This window comes from Antechinus flavipes, chromosome 3, assembly GCF_016432865.1.
Source record: "Antechinus flavipes isolate AdamAnt ecotype Samford, QLD, Australia chromosome 3, AdamAnt_v2, whole genome shotgun sequence".
NCBI classification, from domain to species: domain Eukaryota; kingdom Metazoa; phylum Chordata; class Mammalia; order Dasyuromorphia; family Dasyuridae; genus Antechinus; species Antechinus flavipes.
In genome coordinates, this window is record NC_067400.1 from 37,684,826 (window position 1) to 37,703,413 (window position 18,588).

Below are 18,588 nucleotides of genomic sequence, written 5' to 3' on the forward strand. Positions count from 1 at the left end.
TCTCAATAAATACAACTCCTACTTATACAATATTTTAAGACTTACAAAATGCTTTCCTCACAATTCTTCAAGTGTTATTCACTTCCTGCCCCCCAATTTTAAAATGAATAAACTGAGTCAAAGACATTAAGTGACTTGCCCATGGACACATAATTGACATATAATCATGTTTTTGATTTAAAGCTGAAGATTTTTTTCCAGGAGTGTGGTGGAGGCAGCTTAAACTGGCTGCGGAGAACCAATTGTTAGATTTTCAGTGTTCGCATTTATACCTTAGAAATGGGCAAGTGCTACAAATCACAGTTTGATATATTGTTTTGCTAATTGTCTAGACTTAAGAAAGTGATGGTGAAAATGTCAACAGCACAAAATAAACTCAACTATACCATGCCTTTTGGAGTTCCTGTTGTTAAACATTTTAACACTCTTGATCTTTCTCTTATAACACACTACCTCTCTAAATTTTTCTGACTAAATATAAGGATTAGGCTGAAACTGTGATTTCATTGGAATCTCTAATGAGGAAACTCTCTCTTCTGATGCAACTTATCACCTTAGAATGTTGCCTGGTGATTTCAGCAAGTAACTGACTTGCTCAGAGTCAACACAACTTTCTTTCTTTCTTTCTTTCTTTCTTTCTTTCTTTCTTTTCTTTCTTTCTTTTTTTCTTTCTTTCTTTCTTTCTTTCTTTTTTTCTTTCTTTCTTTTTTTCTTTCTTTCTTTCTTTCTTTCTTTCTTTCTTTCTTTCTTTCTTTCTTTCTTTCTTCCCATCCATCCATTCATCTATTCATTTCTATCTATCTCTATATATCAGAAAAGGGACCAGAAACCATTTCTACCTGACTCTCAGAACATCTCTCCATTCACCGTCTTTTACATTTGTTAGAAGTAAACATCAACAATCACTGTCCACAGTGGAATGGGCTGCCTTGAGAGTTGGCAGCTTTCTCCAGCTTGGAGATCTTAGGCAGAGGCTAGATGACCATTTGCTGGGCATGTTTTAGTGGGGATAATTATCACATAAATTCTGTGGTTCTGTGGAGAAGTCACTTTATTTCTTAGGTTATCATTTCCCTAACTGCAAAATATGAGCATTAGACTAAATTATCCCTAAAACCTCTTCTTACTTTTATAAGCTACCAGAAGGATTCTTTTATGGGCTTTCAGTACAGAAAATTGAAGGAGCTATACTCTGAACACATTTAAAGCATATATTGAATTTTTAATTAAAAAATGTTATGATTAATCCAAATCACATCTGACTTTTTTTCTCTTTCTGTCTCTGTCTTCTCTGTCCTGAGGGACCCTTGTGGTTCTTCTTTGGAACTAGTGCCTGAACCCTGATGAAGAGGGGACCCCAAAACTCTGAAAATCCTTAAAGAAGAAAATCTCCATCAATTCTGCCTCAGTGAGGGACCTGCCCCAAGGACAGTTTCCTTGTTATGAGTGAGGTAGGCTCAGTCCTGAAACTCATTGAATTCAATTCAAATTCTAGCTCGAAGCTGAAACCCAGGGAGGAGTCAACTTGGGACTCTACCTACGAGCCCCTTCCGCTTATGGTCAAAGCCCCCTATTATAAAAGAGCTAAACTAACACCCTCTCTTTGCAGAGGTTTCAAACATGCCATGCTATGCTATGCTTGGCACGCCAAGGGCCTCTGCCCACTGAAATACTGTTTCCAGTGCCAACTTCTCTTTACCCTCAGCTATTTCCTTAATCAGACTTGAACCTTACTTCCAATCCCCATAATAAGCCTCTTTTTTCAATCTAGGTTTCCGGGTCTGTAAATTCCTTTACAGGGAACTTCTTGCACCCCCAGAAGGGAGTTTCCCAAAACTCCCTACCCTTATACTGAATCCAAAGGGATTGCAGGGGAGCTCCATTTGACTCCCTGAACCTGCCATTAGATCTCATTTAATTCCCTGACCACCAGTAACCCTAATTTCATTTGGGTTTCCCAAATCTAAACCTCATCATTGAGACAAAGTAGAAACTTGCCATCCTGTACCGTTTTGTTTGTATAAACACCTAGTATGGTGGCACCCAATCTTCTATGAGACCATGGAGGGAGATCTGTCCCAGAGCCTATGAATGCTATGGTCTGAGAGAGCATCAGAACATCTAGGAAAGGGACAATAGCCTCCAAAGAAAGGAGAAGAGAGAGCAAGCCCAAGAGAGACAAAGAGAAGAGTTATGTGTATCAAGCTGAGACCTTCTGATATCTTTCCAACTGGAATGAAGATGGGACTCTGAATTAGGAGGATTCCTTTTGAAAAATCCTGAAGAAGAAGACTTCTACATTAACTTCCTTTTATTCTGGTCTTAAATAAACCTGTTCCTTGAAGGAAGTTGCATAGAAGTAGTATCTCTAGTAAGACAAGAGTAGAAATTTCAGATACTTCTGAGGACTTTATGCCCAGAATGGGGACTTTACTGAGTTCTTACTATATTCTATGTCGGCTTTAGAGCTGAGATCTTAAGCCATGGATTACATGACGACCACAAATTTTCTTATCTTGAGCAAATTTGGTAAGTATATAAAGAAAAAAAAGAGATAAATAGGAAAATGAATGTTGAAAAAAAAAAAAAACTCCTAATGTTGCAAAAGTATGTTGTCCAGATCCATCATCTCTCTACTTCCTCAGCAGTTGCTTTACTTTTCCCTATCCTTCTTTGAGTTTTTCCCCTTTCTTTCAACTCCCCTTTATATGTATGTTGTGCTCCTTCCATTAGAATTGTAATGGAATTCCTTGATTTCTTGATTTTATCCCTAGTGCCTAGCATACAAGAAGTACTTAATGAATGTTAACTCTATAGCTTGCCCTCTTTTGCTTTTTCTTTATTTATGTATTTACTACTCTTTCTTTATCTTTCTTCTATTATCTCTTTCTTTATTTTCTCTCTGTGTGTCTCTGTATCTTTCTCTCTCTCTCTCTCTCTCTCACTCTCTTTCTCTCTCTATGTCTCTGTCTCTTGTAGTGTCTGTCTGTCTCTCTTTCTCTTTGCCAGATTAGAAGGAGTTGCCTTGGGGGATAGTGGATGCTTTCCTAACAAAGGCTTGGATAACCACTTCTGGAGAATGGTGGCCTCTGAAGTGTCTTTCAATACAGAAATTCATTAATTTATCCATTCGACAAATATTTATCAGGTGGCAAGCCCTGTGTTTCAGTTACAAAGACAAAAATAAAATAAGCTCTTCCCTCCATGAGCATATGCTCCCTATTTTTGCTGTTCAGTCATTTTTTAGTCATGTCTGACTCTTCACGACCCCATTTTGGAGTTTTCTTGGCAAGGAATGGCAAATTACTTCATTGTTGTCATTCTTTAGTCATTTCAGTTTTGTTTGACTCTTTGTCAGATCCCATTTTGGGATTTTCTCCAGCTCATTTTATAGATGGGGAATTAAGAGTCAAGTGATTTGCCTAGGACCATATAGCTAGGAAGTGTCTGAGACCAGATTTGAACCTACAAACTGAGTCTTTCTGTCTTTGGGCTTGGTGTTCTATTCACTGCACCACTTAGCAGCCTTATGTTCGCTTAAGCAGTGAAGGATTATCTTTAGTATACGTTTCAGCTTATAGAAATATGAATTCTGCCCATGTCATCAGGAACACATATCTTGTGTTCTGTATCATACCTGTACTAGGTAGACTAGAGATGGGGTAAGCAAGTATTGAGGCAGTCAGCAGGAGAATCAGTGGTGTATTAATAAGGCAGGGGAATGTTGTGTTTCTATGGCAACTGATGACCCCAGCTAATCCTCCTCCCCCACAGGGAGTCATATAATGTCCTGCCTCCCACCAAGCCTCCTCTGCTACTCAAACAAACATTTTGTTGCTGCATTAAATTGTCCCAAGGATCCAGGTTTATGTAACAGGCAACACCTACTTCCGCAGAGTGCAAATCTCCAAGGTACCTATGAAGAAACATCTCGTTTTGGCTTTAGGAAAAGTTGTCATTTCAAAGGAGGATATATTTAGAAAGAGCACATGGGAAGAAAAGATGTTTTTCATGGTACATTCATTATGCATAAAAATTACATGCCTTGGAATCTTAAAGAATCTATATTCACGGTTCCAAGGAAGGGCTTGAAATGGGGTTTTCCTAGTGTTTTCCTATTGGGGAGCCTGGGGTGGGGGCATTGGTAGAATGTGAGCCCCTTGAGGGAAAGGCTTGTGTTTTTGCCATTCTTTGTATCCCTGGTGTTTAAGCACAGTACCTGGTATATAGTAAATGCTTGTTGATTGACTATTTGGTAACATAATAGAGATTTCTAATTACTTGCACCATCTTTGACATTTCCCTATTTCCTGGGGCCTCTGTGGTTTAGTGAGAAGAGAAAGGGTGGTATAGGAGAAAGAGGGCTTGCTTAGGGGTCAGTTGACATAAGGTCAAATCTGTTTCTACCAGTTGCTAATTCTTTGGCTTCAGACAAACTGGTTTTCTTCACTATGCCTCAGTTTCCTCAAATGCAAACTCAAAGTGTTACAGTAGATGGCCTTTGAGACCTCTTATAGCCCTAAATTTATCACTGTATAGCTTTAGGTAAGTTACTCATCTGGTTTTCTCATTTGTAAAATGAAATGATCGTTTTAGGGTTAGCTCTTGATGACCTTCCAGCTCTAAAGTGACAAGTATATAATAATAATTGTAACACTTTAACGATGCAGCAATATGCATCTATCTATGATCTGGAGTTAGAGGATCTGGATTCAGAGCTTAGTTTTATGACTGACTTACTCTTTGAGTGAATTGAAAACTACAAGGAGAGGATAAATAGAGTGATGGACCTGGAGCCAGAAAGTCTGGGCTTCAAAATATTATCGTCAATGTTTACTAGCTGTGTGATTTTGGGAAAAATCACTTAAAATTCTTAGCCTCCATTTCCTCATCTGAAAAATGAGGATAATAATCTACCTCTCAAGTTGTGTGACTAAATTGAGCCAAAGGAAGTCCAATTCTTTGCAGCAGCACTATAGCCATGATTTGTTCTTTTTCCTTTTCTCACGCAGTTTTGATTTCTTCTAAGTGTCTATATTTTGTTTCACACAGTTTGGAAGTGACAAATGTTTAGGATGGTGACATCTATAACAATGATGGTTTTAAGTTTTTGTGGCTCAATACACTGAGAGATCATGGGTGACAAGCTTGTCTGTAATGGAGCTCCAATCCAAGCCCAATTTATTAGCGAATAATGCTATTTTAGGTTCTGCACTTATAGTATGGGGATTTTGAGATATAGATTAACTTAAAAAGACCAAGGTCTCCCAGTCATCTCCAGTCATCTTGAAGTATATCTCACTGGACCCAGATGGCTCTGGAGGAGAAAGTGAGGCTGGTAACTTTGGACAGCTCACCTTCACTTAAATTCAACTCACTTTCATGTCATAGTATCACCTCCCTGAAGTTACAGATCTTCTCAAGAACAAAAGACAAACAATAACAAAAATCAAATCCTGCCTCTTATAGACTGACTGTGTCACTCTGGGCAAATCACTTAACCTTAAGATCTCTAGGCAATGTTCTAAGATTCTATATTTCAGAAGAATTGCTTATTTAAGGGAGGATTTTTTTTTCCTGGAAGCTTTGTACTCAGATGAAATCCCAGGTCTGAATAAAAAAAATAACACTTTCATTATTATATAGTCCCTGTAAAAGGGTTCTGAATCAGTGAAAGAAGGTGTAGAAGAAAAGCATCAGATTAGGAGAGAAAAACTAAGAAATAGGGGCAGCTAATTGGTACAATGGGTAGAACATCAATCCTGAAGTCAGGAGGACCTGACTTGAAATGTGACCTCAGACACTTAACACTTCCTAGCTGTGTGGACCCTATCTCAGATTATTAATCCCAATTGCCTCAGCAAAAAAAGAAAGAAAAACTAAGAAATAACATATTTTGGGATAATGGCAATGAAATTTTAGGAATCTCCCTCAGAATAAATATTCTATACCATAAAAATCACATACAAATAATTTTTTATGCACTTGCTATTTCTTAACCATGCAATGTTCTCCATCCTGACTTCTGTCTCTTGGAACAGTGGGCTTCTTTTTAGCTTAATCATTACCTTGTGCAGGGAATTTTTTTTTATCCCATAGCCAAGGTGATTTTGTTGCCACTGCCCCACTCTTTGCCCCAAAGTTACTTTGTATATGTTTTCCAACTATGTTCACATCAGCTTCCCTGTTAGAATGTAACCTCCTTGAAGGTAGGAGTCATTTCTTTTTTGTCTTTGTATCTCTAGCTTCAACTAGAGGGCTGGGTCCGCAGCAGGTGCTTAATATAAGGCTTCGTGAAGATTGAACTTGAAATCTTTCCTACCTAAGCATTTCATTTCAATGACTTGCATCAAGCACATTCTAGGAGATGTGGAAATGGCTTTCTGTTTCTTAGTCTGTTGAAAGCCAGATCCATAGATGGGGAAGGGCACACCTTGTGACCATCAGGTGTCCCATGTCATGCTGGGGTTTTACTTGATCTTTCACAGGGCACAGGTAGTGACTCTCATCTTTGGCTCCTACTTCTCAACTGGTCTCTCTTGGAGAAGCATATTTCATTTAACCCCCTTCCTTCTTTAACATTAGACCAGGAAAATATTCAATCCTCTCCATTTCATTTGTAAGCCCCAAAAAGGAACTCAAATTGTGGCTGATTCACATAAAGTAGAGGGCAGTAAGTTATTTCTTTAAAAAAAAATCAAAAATAAGGAAAGCAATAAGTTTTTGAGTGAAATGAGACAAAAACCAGTTCTTTCAAAGTTTAAAACCCTTGACAGACCCTTAGTCCCTTTTGGAATCTCCATAAAACTTTCCATCTATATCTGTGTTTTCCTCTAATTAAGTTATTTTTTCTTAAGTGTAATGGGCTGAGGCTTGAGTTGATGCACTGAGGTCCCAAGCATGTGAGGCTAAATAGTAATTGGACCATACTCTATTAATATATATGCTTGGAGAAAGAATGGCCCCTGCCCACTCTTTGTGCAAGTCCTGATGTGTTGTATAGGAAATGACATTTTTGGTGGGTGGAGACAAGGGAGTGGAAAGGGAAGTGGAAGGAGAGACTGCTGGCTGGCGTCTTTTCACAGTTGCACACATTGCTATCGCGGTGGCCCTTCATCTCCAATCCCCCTCTGCTAGCTGGCTTCCTGTGGCAGCTGCCCATATTGCTATCACAATCCTTTTTCACCTCTTCACTTCAATAAAGATTGAAGATTTTTCCCTTAACCTGAATTCCTGACTCCGGCTGATTTTAAATACGTGGTCATCACACTTAAGCATTATCATTAAAGAAACATTATGGCAAAAGACATTATGAATCCCAAACTATTGAGCTACAATAAACTCTTGAAATCCAACTGGCTTGATCACAATTCAAGACACTTTCTAATATCTTAGAGGCAGTGTGTTGTAATGGATAGAGAGTTGGCCTTGGGGTCAAGAATACTTGGGTTCAAGTCTCATCTTTGATATATGGTGGCTCCAATTCACTCAAGCTCTCAGTGACTGAAACAACTTTCTAAGTCTAAAGTAGCTGAGGGGGATTGATCTGGAAGTTCTATCCACCAAGGAAATCACATGCCCAAGACATTCTCAAACTACAGGAACTAGATAATTTCAAAGACTTCCTGGAGGAAGAGGCATTTGAAATGGGCTCTAGAGTATCAATAGAATTCTGTAGGGTGGTGTGGGGTGGGAGAAACACTATCCCTTCTATATTTCGTGCACTGGGGTATCAATCATCTATCATCATTTGAGAAAATAGTATAAATGAATAGACATAAATACCATTCTATCAAAGGAAGTATATATTTATTATATAATAATATATATAATATAAATTGCATTTAGACTACATATGACTCTGTGTTCATCCAAATGCACGAGGGGAATAAATGATGATTCTCCCTTGAGAAAATCCATAAAACAAGCCATCAATGGAATTTGTGAAATTTACTCAGAGAGGAAAAAGTAGAATGGGAAACATCATTATTTGTTATTTTAAAAAAATAACATAGTCATATTTAATTATTTAACTCTCTATATTATATGTATCTCCTAAATAGTGATACTAGGTAGCACAGTAGATAGAATACTGGGCCTAGAGAGGGAGACTCATCTTCCTGAGTACAAATCTGGCTTCAAACATTTACTAGCTATGTGATCCTGGGCAAGTTGTTAATCCTGTTCACTTCACTTCCCACATCTATAAAATGAACTAGAGAAGGAAATGGCATGTCCCTAAGGTATCTTTGCCAAGAAAACCTCAAATAGGATCATGGTTTTCAGACTTGACTGAAAATTATTGAGCAACAACAATATTGTATACATTATATGCGATATGTATCATATATTTTATGAGAATTAAATATGTATGCTTCATGTAGAGGAGACACACACACATATATATCATATATATCTCTTAAGAGTTCGATAAATCGATTATCTGTGTTTATAAAGGAGAGACATGTTCTATACTTTTGTATCTCCAATATTGCTTGTTATAGATCTATGGAACAATGATTTGATTCAAATGAAAATTCAAATATAAAAGAATTCAAGACAGAAGAAAAGGATAAAGGAAGGAAAGAAAGAAGGGGGGGGAAGCATTTTATGTGATTATATGTGATAAGCATTGTGCTAAAGCATTTTACCAAGGTTTCATTTGATCCTCACAACATTTCTAGGTATAGGTGATATTATCATCCTTATTTTATAGTTGAGGAAACTGAGGTTTAAGTGACTTACCCAGGGTCTCATAGTTAATTTGTCTGCAACAGCATTTGAATTCAGGCCCTTTTGCCTTTAGTTCTAGACTTGTATCCATTATGTAACCTAATAGTGACTGCCTTCAGGGAGCTTACGTTCAAACCTGAATAGCAAAGTGAAGTGACCAGTTCAGCTGCATCATCTGTTTTCAGAACACCTTTAGTTTCAAACATGTAGTGATAGTCCAATCACCACTGAAATGCTGAAGCAACTTTTCTACTTTCTTTCCACTCTTGCCTGCCAGCTAATGAGCACACTGACTTATAGTACCTTGTGCCAGAGTCAAAATGTGAATGAACACGCCAAATGCAATTTCCTCTTTCTTGTGTTTTGTTACATAAATAGTGGGAATGTTAGAGTAGAACAGATTCTATATCACAAAATCACGGAACAGTAAATGGTGGAACAAGGGGAAAAAAGTGTGAGGTACACAGTGAATTTCATTAGCACATTGTTCAGCCAAATATAAAGTCAGTTATTTAAGGCACAGAGGATGAGAAGACTGAGAATGCAATGGAATACAATGTACAGGACACATTTCAAACCCTCTCAATATAATCCAGATATATTTCCTCAACAATTACTCCCTATTTAAAAAGGACACATTTTAAAAAGTTGAACAAGGATCGCAGTTGGAAGAGATGGAAAATTGGTTTTATTACCTGTGCTGGAGGCACTAAGTCTAAATCTGGAGCTGACTCAGAATTGAGGGCACTTTTCCCGCTAGTCAATTCTGGCTGAGATCTACTCTCTGAAGACCTACAAAGGAAGAGTTTAATCAATTTATGTAGTTTGAGAAACATAAAATACAGTTCTCCTACAGATGACCAACCAAGAATCCTAGTTAATTTGGGCTTAAATGCTATTTGTTGGTTAATAGAGCTCTCAATAGTGTTTTGATGAAGAAGATAGCTATCCATCTTGTCCACTTGGCTCTGGTTAGTATTTAAGTGACTGCAAAGCAAAGAATCACTCTCTTAGATCGATCCAGAGTCCTGTCCAATCATGTACAAAAAATAAACAACAGCCTTGACGGTATCCATACAGAAGCCATGCTGGCTTATTAAACAAATATTGCTTTTCTTAGGACACTTCTCACCCAATGTCACAAGTGTTATTTTTTTATCCCTGTATAACACTGAAATGTCATTCTGAGTGGAGATGCATAGGCGTAACTGAAGACAAGAACATTTTGTGCTTTGAAAAGCTTGAAAAATGTTGCTGATATTCAATCCTTAACAACACATCATCATGTTCACCCACTAAATAGTCCCAATTTATAATTTAATATAAATGAAGATGACCAGTGTAGAATTTAATTTAAAAAGAAAAATTCTATCTAAACAACCTTAGATCAGTTATATGAAACAGAACTATCTGGGTACACTTTGGCTGCTCTAGTCAGTTTTTTTTTCTGTCATTTACCTATAAATGAACACATAAATGGCACCAAAAATTTGGATAGATCCTTTTTCTGACTTTTTTTGGGGGGGAGGATGACTTAGAATTGTGATCAGATGTTTGCCACTGCCACTCACATGATAGGTCCTTAGCAAATACATGTTCAAGGAACTAAATGACAAATTCTGACATTACCACAAAAGTTCTTTTGATCCAGTCCTGGATGATGTTGATTTCCTCTCGGCCATAGCATGGCTTTTGCTATTTCTGTCTCCATGAAACTTAACTTCATCCCATTTATCCAGTTGTGTTTGAATATCTACGAGGGGAAAAAGATTATTTAAATAATTGAACTGAGAAAAAGAATAACAAACATTCTTCTTTCCCTTTCCCCTCCTGAATGCATTTAAAGAGTTACAAGTGTAATGGTAATAGTGGCTAACATTTATAAAATATTATTAAGGTTTTAAAAATACTTTATATCCATACATTAATGGATAGAGCATGAAGCTTGAAGAAAAACATAGGTTCAAATGTTGCCTAGGATGCTGGCTTTGTGATGCTGGGGAATCCACTTAATCTCTCTGAGCATTAGTTTTTTCCTCTGTAACATGGGGTTTTATATAGTAACAACTTCAGAAAAGTAAAGGTCAAATGAGATAATTTTTACCAATTGCTTGGCAAAACTTAAAGAATGAGGGAAACGAGCTATTATATAAATGAAGGACTAAACTCCATTTTAAAAATAGAACAGTCAACAACAGATCTCTAGAGCTACTTGACAGAGACTACTCTCTTTCATTAAGAGAGTACTATTATATCCCTTACCAAGGAACATTTATTCCCCAAAGATAACAGACTTAATTTATTGTTTATTAATTAATAGGATCAATTTCTTTCTTTCTAAAGATGTGATATATGGAGGCTCTGAGAAACTACTCACTTTACTAGGTAACTGCTTGAATATGGATGTGACTTAGAAAACAGAAGTGACTTTCTTGATCTTTCAGTGAAAGTCCAAAAGATCTCTTTCCATCACATTCTCTCTTCTACCATGAGCCAAAGTATATCTCTTAGTCTGCTTATGATATATGACTTTGATACTGTTCTTTGAGTTCTCAAATTGCAAGATAGATAGATACTGCAAAGAAATTGATGGATAGCAGGAGGGTTTCCTTCAAGCATTTGAAAGCAGTCCTCCAATAGAAATTAGGATTCTTTTGCTTGGTCCCAGAAATCAGACTCAGGAATAAAATATGGGAATTTCACAATAGCAGTTTTAGGTTTGTTATAAAGACAATTATCCAAAAAGCTAGTACTATTCTCAAAGACAATGAGATGGAACTAGGAGATACTCCTTTATTGGAAGTCTTCAAGAAAAGGTTCAATGGGCAGATGCTGTGATATTATAGGGAACTTTGGGGGGTATGGTTGGATTAGATGGCTGATGAAGTACTGTCCAACTCAAAGAGTCTGTCATTCAGAGAACTGGAAAGAAGAACAGGAAGGACAGGAGTTCTTAATCTTGTGTGGATGCATCATGAATCCATTTGACAGTTTGGTGAAGCCCAGTACTACTATGGTTTATTGCTTACATTCATAATGGAAGGACATGCTAAAGTTCAGCTCGCCATTAGTGAAAACAAAGCTGAATTTTTTTCCCAATCCAAGATCATAGACCCCTGAAATTTATCCTTTAATTCCTTGAGGGAACATGGACCTCAGGTTAAGAAATCCTTTTGTAAAAAAATGGTATATCTCTTTGGAGCATACCACTGAAAGAAGTAGTTTGATTACAACTAGTGGTTTATTTGTAGTGTTATCTTTTATGCAACTGTGTCTTCATTGCTTTCTTGTTTAATTACAACTAAGAAATCATATTAGTGTCATGATTATAATCAGCAAGGTGAGCTGTTGTTTTCCAAGAGTATTGTTATGAGGCCAAAAAACAATTTGAGACTCTTCATTTTTTCTTCTCCCAGCTGCTGGCTCTCTGACTGAAATGAGGAATAGACTTTGGTGGCCAGTCCCTCCACTGGAGGAAATTCTGCCTGAATAAATTGATGCAAGGGGAATTAAGACTTGCCATTTTATTATCTCCAAGTATGAAGGGATTTGCAAAAGCATGAGAGTGGCTGAATAGAGAACCAAGAAGGCTAAGAAGTCTTAGCAAATTTATCTGTGGCCTAATTCTTTAGGATAAAGAAAAGTTTTAGCAAGCTTCTCAGTTCTGAGTCCTAATTATGTTACTAAGGACTTGGGTGAACTTGGGCAAAACCTCCTCTCTGGGTTGCTAGTTTCTTATCTGTAAAGTATAATGATCATAGATTTTTTTCAATATTACTTTTATTTTTAAAATAGCACTATATTTTGTTCCAGTTGCATATAAAAACAATTTTATGTTCATTTTTAAATGAACCTTTGAGTTCCAATTTTTCTCCTCTCCTGTCTTCCCTTCCACTCTCTCTAAGAGGGCAAGCAATTTGATATAGGTTATATATGTGCAATCATGTAAAATATATTTATTTCTATATTAGTCACATAGTTAAAGAAGGAACAGAACAAAAAAGAAAAAAAACATGAAAAAATAAAATGAACCAAAGCATGCTTGAATTTGCATTCGGATCCCTCAGTTACTTCTCTGGATGTGGATAGAATTTTCCAAACGCTCATAAATTGAGAGTAGGAAGTGACCTACTCTGTAGTCAGTTAGTCTAATTTTCTTTTACATAATTAGGAAACTGAGGCCCAGGAAGTTTGCGTCAAGTTATCCCCAAGATTATAGAGAGGCAAGATTTGAACCCAAGACCACTGGCTCTAGAATCATTATTCCTTTCCCTATATTATACTGCAAGACTTGATGGTTGTTCAGGTTCCCTCTACTTCTAACATTTTCTGATGGAGAAAATGTCATAGGCTATTTACTAAGAAGTCCCAGGGGTCTGGGAGGTGTTTTTGGTTCATTTAGAATAAACCAAGACAGGAGACACTTATGAAAATGGAGGTCATAAAGTAGTCATGTACTCTAGACTCGACTTTCTTCCAAAGAAGGAGGATTGAAAGAAGAAGTGGGGCAGAAGGCTGTATGCAGCCTGCTTTCAGTCAAACTCAGATACCTTTGTCCTAGCTTCATCCTTCCTGCCACAAGACCTTTGCTACATATCTGACTTAATACGTTTGGAAAGTTCCAACCCTTTGCATCGATCCAACATTGTGCTCTTCAGGGAAAAACACAAGCAAACACAACCCTTCTGTAGACTTTACTCTGAGTACACAGTCTTAGATCTGAAAGAGGCCAAGAGATAGTTTTATAACCCTCTGGTTTTCTGGGATCCCAGGTTGGTGGCAGGTAAATTCTCAGCCAAAGTTTGTGTCTGAGGGTAGAGAGGTGGGGAGGAAGGAGTGAGGAGAGCCTGGTGAGACTCTCTCCATTTCCCTGATGCATCTCTATCTCTATCCTTCCTCATTCCAATGCAACAATGTTTTGCTTTCAGTTCTCCTTCCCCCTACCATAGTCCAGTCCAATGCTTGGCCTACTAATAATATCCGATATTTTCTGTCTCTGTCTCTCCCTCCAATCCTCTCTCCCCACCTTTCTCCTTCTTCTCTCCTGTCTTCTCCTTTCCCTCTCTCTTTCTCTCCCTCTGTCCTTCCCTCCCTCTCTTTGTCTCTGTCTCTCTGTGTATCTCTGTCTCTATGTCTCTGTCTCTCTCTGTCTCTGCCTCTCTCTCTCTCTCTCTCTCTCTCTCTCTTTCTCTCTCTCTCTCTCTCCCCCTCTCTCCCCTGTTCTCTCTCTCTCTCTGTGTGTCTCTCCTTTTCTTTCTCCCTCCCTCTCTCTTCTTTTTTCTTCCCTCCTCTTCTCTCTCGCTCCTCAGTCTCTTTCTGTTTCTCTTTCTCCCATTTTCTCCTTCCCTCCCTCTTCCCTTTCTTCTCCCTCTTTTCTTCTCTCTCTGTCCCTCTCCCCCTCTCTCTTTTCTTTTTTTCTCTCTCTCTCTCAATATATGTAAATATGCATTTAATAAATATGCAAATAATCATATGCATGATTTATATACTTTAAACTTCACAAAAACACTTAGAGAAATTAGTGATTTCACTACTACCTATAAGGAAGGTGTTATCAGAATGTAAGCTATTTGAAGAGAGGAATCATTTCCTATTTTTCTTTGTATCTTCATCACTTAGCATAATGCCTTGGCACATTATAAGTGCTTTAAAAGTGTTTGTTGACTATTTTTATCCATACTTTACAGATGTAGAAACTGAGACTCAGAGAGCTTAAGTGAATCATCCAGGGCTACACAATTAATATGCAGGTCTTGAACTAAGCTTTTGATAGATGTCTAGGTTAGGGATCTACCCATTATGTAATATTGCCTTTTTAATTTCTTGAAACTACCCATAGATCTTTTATTAATTGTTTTATATCTCTCCCTTGTCCCCTAACAATCCAAATAATCCTTCAATTTCAGGGAACTACTTTTATGGTTTTTTTTCCCCCTTTCTTTTCATAGAAAAATTTTCAGCTGGGGACTATGGAGACAAAAAAACCTTTACCTATTCCCTAGGTAACCAACTTCAGAATTTCCCTGTTGCAGCACAGAATCAGAGGGACATGGAGGCTTCCATGGCCAATGAAAACCAGAGCCATCAATGCTTCTACTTTAGAGAAAGGAGGAAAACAGGAAGAACAATGTTTAGTATGTAACTGCTTATGAGGAGAGTTCTGAGGTCAGATCCCACTTCTGGTACTTCTTGGCCCTCTCAGAACAAAGGAACCTGAACAATCATCAAGTCAGTAATACAATGTAAAGAAAGGAATACTGATTCTAGAGCCAATAGTCTTGCCTCTTGGACTCTGTATGATCTTGAGGGTAACTTGCCTCAAACTTCCTGGATCTCAATTTCCTTACATATAAAAGAAGGAATATCATGGCTATGGGCAATCCATTTCCCTCTCAACTTCAGTCTCCCCATCTGTAAAATGGTTTGTTGATTAATCTATTCAACTGGCATTTATTAAATAGTCACTATGTGTCAAACATTGTGCTAGGCACTGGAGATACAAATCAATGAATGGGGCACCTTTTTATTAAGTGCCTACCATGTAGCAGGATCTGTGCTAGGCTCGGGGTATACAATAGAAAAAGAAAATAATGTCTGCCTTCAAGGAACTTATATTTTACTGGATAGGTGGGGAGTAAATGACCATGAATGTTTCTTCCAGCCTCAATCAATGATGGAATGATCCTTTGAAAGGAAAATGGTGAATTGGAAAGAATACACTACTACTTTTCAACAATACATTGGAAAGTCTACTACATAGTCAAAACCTTGATTCAAGTCTTTCCTCTACCTCTTACTTCTTATGTGACCTCAACTTCTCTCACCTGGAAAAGGGATGAGATGGGAGTAGACTGACCCTCGATCTAAGCTTTTGTCTTCTCATCTATTCAGTGGAAGTAATAGCACCCGACATACTTGTTATTGTGAGGTTCAAGACAGGTACTGAATATACAGATCTTCAAGAGCTCTAATTTACAATGATTGCTGTTGCCCATGACATCTTCATTTATAGCTCCACCTATATTCAGATGGTTTTTTGGATCTGTGTACAAGGTTGTCCGTCACTAACATGTCTGTCTCTCAAGCCACGTTATGAAGGATGAGTGAAATCAGCTCAGTGTACACAGCTGGCTCACTCTGCTTACCTTGGCTCATGTTTTTATATTATTTATGTAGCTTCTCCCTTGTTGCATTGGCACTCCTGCAAAGTTAAGCCATGTGAGGCGCATATGGCTGGGGAGCTGTTATCCTCCTTAGTGCTGACTAGGAGGGCCCATCTGCAGGGTGCACCATTCTGGGGGCCGTGTGAATCAAGTGAAGCAAACATGGTCTGTTGAACAGTACGACTGAAGACGGTGGCAGCCAAATCCACAGCTAGAGCCCCAGATGCGTCTGTAGCACACGGATGTTATTAACCTTACCTAAATCTAACGAGGAGGTCTCTGGCATTCTCAGAGGCTGGCCTCTCTGCTCAGCATCTGTGCTGATAAGGTCAGAACCATCAGCCTTCTTCTTGTGGCTTGAGCTCTTTGGCGTAGCCTCCAGCTTCTTTGTTTTGTTTTGGGTTTGTGACACAGGGTCACTCAAGTCCAAGAGATCCAAACCTGTTGATAATACTGTCAGAGACATTAGATGTTAAGTTAAACCAATTTATTGTTTTAGACTCTACTTATTGATAATGAATTCTACTTATTGCTATTGAAATCACCATGATATTTTCTTTTTTCACAAACGTTTCTGTTGGCCAACCATTATTGACTTTGAATCTGTAATATATATTAGACCCCATTAAATTAAATAATCTTATATTAATGATTTAGTATACATTTATCTATCTATTAATTTAACTAAGGCAATTGGGGTTAAGTGACTTGCCCAGCGTCACACAGCAGGGAAGTGTTAAGTGTCTGAGACCAGATTTGAACTCAGGTCCTTCTGACTTCAGGACTGGTGCTCTATCCACTGCACCATCTAGCTGCCCCAAATTAATATACATTTATAAGGATGGAATCTCTCTGACCAGATGAATGCCAAATACAAGTGAACTGAATAGAGTGAATACTTTTGAAATAGAAAAAACTAGGCCTAGTTCATTTTTGACACCTCTTGGTTGTGTGGCTGAGTGAGATACCTACCTCAGTAGCCCTTTAAAATGAAGTTGAAGAGTAGAGACTGGCTTACAATGGTGAAGGGAGTTTCTATACTTGAGGTTCCTTACATTGATGAATTCCTAGATCCAGTCCAAAAGATCCTCCCCCAAGTCTTCTATTGTACCCCAAATGATTTAGGAATCATAGAACTATCACTTGAGAAGTACTCTAGTGTTTGATATGACAAAGCCAGATGTGACCTTATCATTTCTGAAGTTCCAGAAGAAATGAAAAAGTAACAAACTCCAACCTGAATTATAGGTACTTTTCTGTGTCATTATCATCACACTCTGTTCTTTTATAGAGAACTATTTTAGGATGCAGTTTTCTTATCTCTCACAGAGAGTTATGTTCTCAAAGAGATATGGTAAAGATTTAGTTATGAGTCCCATAGAATTTAATTATCTAAGAATAATTTCTTCTTTAACCCTTCACCCAAGAAATAATATGCAGTACAATACTGAGCTTGCATACAAGTCATTCACCATCATAGAATCCAGTTAAAAGTTGAAAGGGACCTTCTCACATTTCCTATTTAATACAGGAATTCCCTCTGCAGTCCAGAGGCAGTTGCACATAGTGGAAAGATCCCAGAACTTAGTGTCAGAGGGGGCTGGATTCAAATCCTCTGCTTTATTATTTACTATCTGTGTAATCAAATCACTTAGCACATCTGATCCCCAATTTCATCATCTAAAAATGAAGGAATTGGGTTAGATGACTTCAGAGAAAGATCTGTGACCCTATTTGAACTTTCTTGAGAGTTGCCTTTTATGTGCTATGTACATATTTCTAGAATGTATTAGATTATTAGTTATTAATCATAATTGAAGTTCTAATTTATACATTAATTATTTACAATATTTATATTTAATAAAATTTACATCCTATAATATAGAATTATTTCATACAAATTATATAAATATATTAGAAATTAAATATTACATTATAAAATATAATTAAGATTTTAATATATTTATAACATAATATATTAATTAGTTGGCCTAATTAAATATTATTAGATCATAAGCTCCTAGAAGACAGAGACATAATTGTATTAGTTTCCTTATTTGCATAAAGAGGGAGTTGGATTTATCAACCTGTGAGAGCCTTTCTAGCTCTAGAATAGAATATAATCTTTGCATGTCATTCGGAATTTGTACAGAGGAGTTTAATAACTGATTTCAAAAATTGAATTGAATTACTGCCTCAGGCAGCCCGTGCCATTTCTGTACAACTTGAATTGTTAGAAAGCTATTTGTATTTTCTAGTACCAATAAATATTTGACTATTGTCCTTTTGGTAAATTTTCTGAATAGTTTTCTGTATCCAAGAAAATTTTAGAGTTTAGAAAAAGCATGGCTTAATGGGAAAGGTTCCACAGAACTCAGGAAGAAAATATGGCATCTTAGTTTTCAGGGCATCTTCAAAACGAAGATCAGTGAGCTTGTTTTTGATTCCTATCTAAATACTGGACTTTCCTATCAAAGAGGTGGTTTGTGATCACTTAGAAAGGGAAGCAGTGATTCCTGATAGCCAGTGTTGATGTATCAAGGTTAGGTTTTGGCAGATTAGCTTAGTTACTGGTTTTTTAAAATGGGTTTCTATACTACAAGATGAGGGAAATACCATTTTCTACTGCTGTTGGATTTTTATCAATCCAGTCACACTCCCTGTAACCTTGGGATCAATGGTTCACATATAT

The 18,588-nt window shown here is 37.4% G+C and overlaps 1 protein-coding gene across 7 annotated transcripts in view; it reads right to left on the reverse strand.

The window, feature by feature from the left end:
• Positions 1 to 18,588, reverse strand: part of PEX5L (peroxisomal biogenesis factor 5 like) — a 261,179-nt gene that overhangs the window by 65,863 nt on the left and 176,728 nt on the right. For all 7 annotated transcript variants that reach the window (XM_051983221.1, XM_051983218.1, XM_051983216.1 and 4 more), the window contains 3 exons: positions 16,155 to 16,349; positions 10,363 to 10,486; positions 9,429 to 9,525 (listed from right to left, as the gene is read on the reverse strand). In XM_051983221.1, coding sequence (XP_051839181.1) covers positions 9,429 to 9,525; positions 10,363 to 10,486; positions 16,155 to 16,349 — 416 coding nt within the window. The remainder of the gene's footprint in view (positions 1 to 9,428; positions 9,526 to 10,362; positions 10,487 to 16,154; positions 16,350 to 18,588) is intronic.